This window comes from Ochotona princeps, chromosome 6, assembly GCF_030435755.1.
Source record: "Ochotona princeps isolate mOchPri1 chromosome 6, mOchPri1.hap1, whole genome shotgun sequence".
NCBI classification, from domain to species: Eukaryota; Metazoa; Chordata; class Mammalia; order Lagomorpha; family Ochotonidae; genus Ochotona; species Ochotona princeps.
In genome coordinates, this window is record NC_080837.1 from 88,353,143 (window position 1) to 88,361,582 (window position 8,440).

The following is an 8,440-nucleotide window of genomic DNA, read 5'->3' on the forward strand; positions in this document are numbered from 1 at the left end:
GTCACCATGCTCCCCCTCGCCCCCCTGTAGCAGGTCCTCTTGCTCATCTGAGCCCCTGTCGCCACGCTCCCCCCCGTCCCCTGTGGCAAGTCCTCGGGCTCATCTGATGTGTGTGCTGTGGCCTGCTGCTCAGGTGGCTCTATGAGCAGCTGCGAGTGTCCCCCCTGCAGCCTGCTGCCCGGCTGTGCACAGGGTGTCTCTCTGTCCTTCCCTGGGTTGCCATTTCCTCCATGCCGGTTTGCATTCCTGTAGTCTGTGGTTTTGAGATCTGTTTGAAAGGCAGAGCTTCAGAGAGGAGACACAGCAAGACCTTCCAGCCACTTCACTCCCCAGATGGCTGCATTTCCCGCTGGGTACGGGGACTCAAGTGTGGCCCATCACCTGCTGCTTTTTCTCAGGTATGTTAGCTGGGGTGGGGCTCAGAAGTGGAGTCCCTAGGATACTGATGTTCTTGCTAAGGTACAGTGCCGGCACCTGGTTGAGCTTATTAGTTCTTCTGCTCAGTTGACGAGTGTGTGCTGTAGTGCAGGTTACGGGAGATGGCAAGCTTGGTTGAAGCTCAGCTGACGTGCTTCCGGCCAAGGGTGGTGGCTTAGTGGAGAGGGTCTCTCCAGTGGGCCATCAACTGTCCCACGGGCCCAGAGACTACACGGCGCCCCTAGATAGGTCTAGCAGACCTAACTCATGCTAGAGCTATGTGAAGGAGCAGGAGTGTGGGGCCCCAGCGTATCCTGGGCAGCTTTCCAGGGGGAGGCCAGGAGGCTCTGTCAAGGTTGACAGTGCCCTGTGGGGCTTGAGGATCTGGTATGGTGTCCATGGTTTGGGGCTTTCCCCTTTGAGCTGGGAGGAAGTAACAGTGCCCAGGGCCAGTCTCTGGGCACATGAGCAGGCAGTGACACACCCACGTGCAGTGGAGTTGGAAGTGAGTAAATGACATGCAGCACGTGAAATGGTGCTCGGGGGAGAAGGCCAGAAAGCAGGTGGGGTGCAGTTTCAGCAGAAGCTACGAGACCAGGTCTCCTGGGAGGTGACCTGGGGAAGCCTGAGAACCATATCAAGCCTGAGATCAAGCTGGGGGTGGGGGCAGAAGGGACCTCCCTTCCTGCGTGTGCTGCATCCCGTCCCCAGTCGCTGCTGGCCACAGCTTTCGGCCTAGTGTCCACTCTGGAGTGTGGGGACTAAGGAGCAGTCGGGGTGAGGAGGAGCACCGTGGACCCAAGGAGGCTGAGGCTGGGTTGAGGTGAGCTCTGGGCAACGGAAAATGCTGGGAAGGTGTCAGGTAGAACTTCCAAGTGACGGCACCTGTGGAGGTGAGAGGTGAGAAGGGAAGGTGAGGGCAGGTGTGGGGGTGGAAGGTGAGGGCAGGTGTGGGGGTGGGCCATGAGCACGCCCAGAAAAGGCGCCTTGGCTGGACGGACAATAGACTCCGTCGTCAGGTAAGAAGGTTGGGGCAGGCGTGGTGCCCCAGGATATGAAACTGGGCCACTGCAAGGACCACAGAAGCCCCTCGGTGGAGCTTTAAGAAGTGATTTGGAAGCTGCTCTGATGGGTTAGTCCCTGAATGTTCACCACAGTTACGTGAGCCCTCGCCACTGCCCACCCCAGGGGTGATGGGACCACAGGTTCCACGCTGAACCCAGGCTGCATCCCTCAGAGTGGAGCCACCTGAGTGGGCAGGTCACTGAGACGGCAGTATAGTATAGTATAGTATGGTATAGGTGTGGGTGTCCTTGTGGCCAGGAGGTGCCACTCCCCTCCACGCAAGGCCACACTTGTCCTGTTGTCCATCGTGTGTCTGTCCCTTCCTTCCTGTAGGCAGAGCTTCCCAGGCTCCTGGAACTCCACTGCCTCTGGGCCACCAACGGGGCTGGGGAACTGGGCATTCCTCACCCCGTTTGCCCCTGCTCTTTCGGCTAAGGGTGCTGGTGGCCCAAGAGCCCCTCTGTCCAGTACCCAGGGGATGGCAAATTATCAGATGTATCTGATGAGGCAGGCTGAGGGATCCTGCCCCCTACATGCCAGCCCATGTGTTTGATGACCAGAAACAAGCTGGGTGGGGGGTGCCCGGTTTGAAGTGATATGAGTCCCTGCAAGGAGGCCTCAGGCCAACAGGTGGAGGGGGGTAGCTGGGCCCAGCTGGAGCAGGAGCTGGTGGTGTGGGAGGGAGGGCAACTTCCCTCTTGCCCCAGGGTGTTGGGGGCAGGGCAGAGGGCCTGTGTGGCTGACCCCGCCTCCGGTGTCCCCTGCAGGATGTGCAAGGGTCTCCAGCATGGCATGCAGCCCTGAGGTGGTGGCCATGGATTGTGAGATGGTGGGGCTGGAACCCCTGGGGGAGAGTGGCCTGGCCCGCTGCAGCCTAGTGAACCTGCAGGGCACCGTGCTGTATGACAAGTTCATCCGGCCTGAGGGGGAGATCACCGACTACAGGACCCAATTCAGTGGGATCACACCTCAGCACATGGCCACGGCCACCCCGTTTGCCCAGGCCAAGCAGGAGGTGAGTGCAGAGATCTCCCTGGTCGCTGACTGGGACAGGTGTCGCCGGGCAGACCCATGGCATCTGCCTGTCTGCCCTGGTCCAAGATTCTGGAAGTTGCCGTCCATCTAGGTAACGAGTCTTACCTCATCCCCAACCCTTGCACCCACCTGCTCCGTGAGACTACCAGGCCAAGCCTCTGGAGGAGAGGCTGGGTTGTGTGCCCCAGACTGGTTTGTGGCTGTGCAGCTGCCTGTCTCAGGTCGGCCTGTCTGGGCCTCATTCTGTTTGAATCAACACAGGGAAGCAAAACCTGGAATTGCCTCTGGGTGAATCACGGGGCAGCTCTGAGGCTCCTCCCTACTCCAGCTGGGGCACAGGAAACAGCCCCTGTTAGCCCTGCTTGAGTCAACCCTAACCCCACTACTAACCCTCACCACCCTGCTGACCCTCACCCCACTCCTGACCCGACTCCTAACCCTGACCCGACTCCTAACCCTGACCCTAACCCTCACCCCGCTCCTAATCCTGCATGAGCTGGCCGGGTGCTGCCTGCGAGGCTACTGCAGCTCGTCCTCACCTGTGCACCCACAGCAGCCCAGCCGGCTAGCCCCATGCTACCCTCAGGTCCTCACCGAGTGGACCATATCTATGGGGGGTTGCCACTGCTGAACACCCAGGTGTCCCTGTTCCATCCCTGGACGGTGCTGGGTGTCTGGGGGTGGGGAGGGGCCCAAGGCACAGCTTTCCTGTAGGAATAAGCTCAGCAGCAATGGTTCCACAGGTTTCTCTTTGTGTTTTGAGTGTGAATCCCACCTGATCCTTGTTTTATGCTGTTGCCTGGCAGTGCTGGTCCAGAGCCCTCCGTGCTACCCCAGCTGCCTTGGGCCTGAAGCATCCCCCGAGATGTTCACTGTGCAGGGACATAGGCCTGAGCTGTCTAAGCCTGCCCTTCCTCTGTGTGACCTGGACCCTTTGCAGCTGCTCGGGTTGGCCAGTGCTGGGAGGGGACATGTTTAAGGGGCCTCTACCGCCTACCACAGAAGGGCTGTGGGGAGGATAAGGATGTGCTGCCTGCGACACATGGAGCCCCTACAGCTGGTGTGGGGGTCGGAGACCTGGTCCTGTCTCCCCTGGATGCTTGGTTAAAGCCAGAGGGAGGGGCCCTGCCCACGGTCCTGTTGACCTGTGTCTGCCCAGCAGATCCTGCAGATCCTCAGAGGAAAGCTGGTGGTCGGCCATGACCTGAAGAACGATTTCCAAGCCCTGCAGGAAGACATGAACAACTATGCTGTCTACGACACAGCCATCGACTGGCTGTTGTGGCACGAGGCTAGGCTGGGCGCCTGCAGACGTGTCTCACTGCGGGTGCTGAGTGAGCGGCTGCTACACAGGCCCATCCAGGTGAGGCCCTGGGGGGACGTGGATGCAGGGGGACATGGTGGTCAGCCATGGCACCAGCCTTGGGCTCCTGGTCATCTCAGGGGCCACTCTTGCCCTGCTCCCAGCTACTCCTGGTCCTGTAGAAATTGCCCACACCTACAGGACGAGAGCCCTGGGCGGTGCTTCCTGGGAATGTCCCTGGGCTACTCAACCTGTTTCAGAGGAGGATGCAGAGGTCTAAAGAGATAAGTTCCCAAGCAATGGCTGAAATTGGGTCTCTGCCCCCTGCATGGCTGCCCTTGGCCCGCTGAGGGTTGATAGGCAGTTAAGGCATCTGGGTACTGCACAACTGCTCCTTGTCCTAAGTGACAGCCTGACTGGGCTGGGCTCTACCTACAGATCCCAGCGCTCAGCCCTGAGGGTCTGCAGAAGGAGCCTGGTGAGACCAAGGAGGCTTCTCCCAAGGGAGGAGCCCCAAGGACACAGACCCTCGTACTGGCTCCCAGCCAGGGCTCAGCACCTGACAAAACAGCTGGTAGGGGGCTGCCCCCCTGGGTGGACTGGGCATTCTATCAGAGCCTCAGTGTAGTGTGTGCAGCCTCCCTCTAGCCCACTGTGGGGCTGACCACATGCAGGGTGCACTCATGGACCTTGTCCACTTGCTGTCCCCTCCGGCCTGTCCTCAGCACCCTGGGCAGTGAGGGTCCATTCTAGGTTGCTCTCTGCCTGCCTACAGGACAGCGACCTGGGCCACAGCTCCGTGGAGGATGCCAGGGCCACCATGGAGCTCTACCTCGTGGCCCAGCAGATCCGGGCCAGCCAGGGGCTGCCGTGCCTGCCCACATCTAACTAAGGCTGCTTTCAGCTGCTGCCCCAGCCGTGGTGCCCAGTGAACCACAGCTCCTGGCCTTCCCTGAAATTCATCTTCAGCAGTAAAATGACCTTCCCACCCTCTGCCTTTTCTCGTGCCTTCCATCGGGGCTTGTTGGGGAACACGTGCTAGGATGTGGGGTGTTGCGATCGTGTGCGCTAGGACAGAGTGTCAGGGAGCACATGTGTCGGATATGGGGTTTGCTGAACTTGTATGCTGGGGCATGGGGTGTTAGGGAGCATGCGTGCTGGGGATGTGGGGTGTCCAGGAGCATGTGCTGATGCCAGTCTGTGTTCACCTCTGGAAAGCAGAACTTAGTGGTAGCCCTTCCCCATTGTACTGTTCCTGTGCCCAGAGGGGCCCGGCCTAGGCACTGCTGTCCAGTCCACCTGTCTGTGGCTGGCCTTGTGGCCTCTGTTGCCTGGGACCCTGGGAAGGGAAGAGGCGAGGGCGGTGGGGGTTGGGCTGGCCCTGACTTTGCCATACGTAGGCAGTCCTGGCCTGTCTGTCTCAGCCTGTAACCCAGGGACTTGGGACAACCCTAGCTCTGGGTCCTGGCAGAGTGGCCCTGAGGGTCAGAGCAGGCGCATGGCAGTGCTGCCTGGGGAATAGGCAGAGGCTGCTCTGGCCTGCGCCCTGGTCCCCCACATCTGTTCTGCTAGGGCTGCCTCCAAGGCCAAGGTGGTTTAAGAAGGTGGGACATCTGCAGTCTCAGGGAAGCCCAGGGCTTGCTCACTCCGGGGAGAGGCCTCACCCAGCAGGGGCCCCATCCAGGTTGCAGGGTGCTTATGGCAAAGCTGAGAACCCCAGGGTTCAGCTCCAGACCTGCCCTGCCCACTCCTCCCCACCAACTCCAGTTCCTTTCCTTAGCTCCACAAGGAGTGAATCCCCTCTATGTCCAGCTCTCTTGGCCCCCAGCCTGGCCTCAGAGCCATGACCCTGCTTTGGGGTTCCATGGATCATTCTGCTGTAAAAATGTTTACTTTCATTTTTACTTAAAAAGTGGAGAGAAAGCACCCACTGACCCCATGTACTCCAAATGCCCACAGCAGGGAGCCTGGGTCTCAGTCTAGGTCTCCCATGGGGGTACCAAGGATTGTTGCCAGCTGCCTTGCATGTGCACTAGCAGGAAGCTGGAACGGAAGTGGAGCAGCTGGGATGTGAATCAACATCCCATGTGGGGGTCCCAGCAAGTCTCAGCCACAGTCGCCCCCTGTGGATTTCCAGGAGCTTCTGCACTGTGTGACTGAGGCTGGCCACCAGGGGGCGCCAAGGGACCAGTCCTGGCCGGGTGGCCTGGGAATCCCAGCAGGTTGAGGACGCCTGGATTGAGGCAGGTCAGTGAGCCCTTCAGCTGCTGGGGCCTGAGCTGTCGGTTCTCCTGGCCCAGTGGGAGTCCCAGCCCGCAGCTCTCTGGCCTTCCGAGGGCAGTGCATTTACGGACCATATCCCAGCCCCGAGGTTCTCAGCTCTACTGCTTCATCCAAGTGGAGGGCAAGCCTGGGAAGGCCCTGAGGACAGCGGGGCTCCAGCTCAGTGTCTGTGGAGTGGGCAGCAGAGGTCCTAGGGGATCCTTTGGGGTGAGGGGCACGGCCACCCAGCATGGGGATGGGAGCTGAACCCCAGCAGAGAGAAAGCACAAGAGTTTGCATCTGCTTCACTCTGATGTCCATGGAGCTGGGGCTGGGCCTGTCAGAAGCGAAGGACCCAGAGCTGTACTCTGATCTCCCACGTGGTGGTAGGGACACAAGCATGTGAGCCGTCACTTGCCTCCTTCCTGTTGGAGAGTCGGCAGGAAGCTGGGTTGGAGCAGAGCCACAACACCAGCCCAGGCCCTCCAGGTGGGGTGGGACAGCTGAAGCTGGAGCCCAACCCCCAGTTCCAGGAGCGCAGCCGGGCCCACCCATGCACATGCATCCCGGAGGGCTGGAGCTGGACCCACAGGGCCTTGCTCCGCTGCCCCTGGCCTCCCCTGTGGTCCCTGGACCCTGCACCCCTAGACGGGGATGACTTTCCTACCAGTCACTTTGTAGATAGGAAGGTCTCCTGAGGGAGGTGGTGGTGTGGCCAGTACTGTGCTGTGCCCTCAGGACCTGGCAGTGTCCTGCTGGCCACAGCTCCCGCCGGCTTTGGCCAACAGCACTCCTGGAGCTAACCATCTCAGGCCTCTGCTGTGCCCATGAGCCACCTCCCCCATTGTGCTTTCCGTGGCTGCCTACCCCACAGGCATCACAGGGAATTAGGGGGTGGGAGCTGCAGACAGAGCTGCTCACCTGAGTCCCTGGGACCCGGCCCCGTTCCAGGCTGGAGAAGGCCTAAGAGGGGCTGCCCTGGCCTGTCCCCTGCCTAGGCCCCATCCCCTCTGGCCGAGCCACGTGAAGGAAAGTACTGGGCCCCCATCCCCATTCCCTGTCCCAGGCTCGCGGTCTCTGAGGGAGTCGGCCAACCCAGCGCTGGTTCCAAGAGGGCCGGGAGCTGCCAGCTTCCTGCCCAGGGATGTGGCCAAGATTTACTCAGCCACGGAACAATTTCTGCCTCCATGGAAAGAACATGTGTGCTTCCTGCTGGGCTGAGGGGCTAGGGGCATGCAGGCCCGCCCAGTCCTGGCACTGACTTGGGCTTCCTGGGCAACTGTGGTGCCCAGGCCTTAGGATGCCGAGCTGGCAACTGTTATCCCATCCCTACCAGTAGGGGAAGGGGGACTCAAGTTGGCCTGTTGCAGGCCCCACCAAGACCCCTGTCTGCAGAGAGCTACTCTGAGGGGAGGCGGGGGGCTGTGTCAGGTGCAACTGGGGCCCTGAAAGTCACTGTGGCTCTCTGACCCTCTCAGGGTCATGGGAACGTGTGGTCCACATTCTCAACAGGCCAAAGCTGAGCTGCATCCCAGCCCCATCCCAAGGACGTGGTGGCAGTGATGAGGCTGTTCTGAGCACCCCAGCTCTGTGCGCAGATGCTAAGGACCCGTCTACTGACCATGCATGGCCCCCAGCACTGGACAATATGGAGAGTTTACCAGTTTTTCAAGGCTTGTGCAGAAAGCCTCCCTAACCCCCACCAGGCCCTGGGTATTGACCCCACCCCTACTTCCCACCAGGCTTTAAGGACTGATCCCAGCAGGGCAAGAGGACCTGAAATTCTAAATGCAGACCTAACTGGGATTTCCCTTTCAAGGATGGAGGTCAGTAAGCTCGGCTGAGCTGACCTGACCAGAGCTATGTGACATTGCCGTGTAACATAGATGATCTGAGCAGGACCAGACACATGGGACATCTCCATGGCATGCCTGTGGGAGGCCACCGATTCCCAGAGACCCTCCTGTAGGCGTGTGGGTGGTACCCATGTGCTCGGCCCCTTGGTGTGGCTGCAACTGCTCTCTCGGAGCTGTACCCTCACAGCCTGGCATGCAATGGGCACATCTGGAAGCCTCCAATTTCTCCTGCAGGCGGCAGACTCTAGCACTGACTGGATCTTGGGGCTTCCGGTTGTACCCGCTGAGAGAACCTGAATTGGCTCATGCAGAAGCAACTCAGAGGGCAGTGGGTAGCTGGGCGGAGGACACACACAGGATACAGGGAAGGACGTGTATAGAACATGGGCAGGAAACAAAACACAGGACTTGCACAGGACACACATAGTACACGGTAGGACGTAGGAAAGGACACACACAGGACTCAGGACAGCTGGTGCTGGCCCCTAGGCTGCTGTGTACC

General features: G+C 60.2%; 1 protein-coding gene across 2 annotated transcripts; it reads left to right on the forward strand.

Annotated features, from left to right (window-relative positions):
• Window positions 1-1,363: 1,363 nt before the first annotated feature.
• On the forward strand, window positions 1,364-4,801 carry ISG20 (interferon stimulated exonuclease gene 20). 2 transcript variants are annotated; one of them, XM_058665383.1, is made up of 4 exons: window positions 1,364-1,677; window positions 2,250-2,497; window positions 3,680-3,880; window positions 4,596-4,801. In XM_058665383.1, exons 2-4 carry the CDS (start codon window positions 2,270-2,272, stop codon window positions 4,710-4,712), a joined length of 546 nt encoding a protein of 181 aa, XP_058521366.1. In that variant the 5' UTR covers window positions 1,364-1,677; window positions 2,250-2,269; the 3' UTR covers window positions 4,713-4,801. The 2 variants fall into 2 exon arrangements, with proteins under 2 accessions (XP_058521366.1, XP_004593232.1); XM_004593175.2 differs by lacking the exon at window positions 1,364-1,677 and having other exon boundaries at window positions 2,170-2,497.
• The last annotated feature ends 3,639 nt before the right edge of the window (window positions 4,802-8,440 follow it).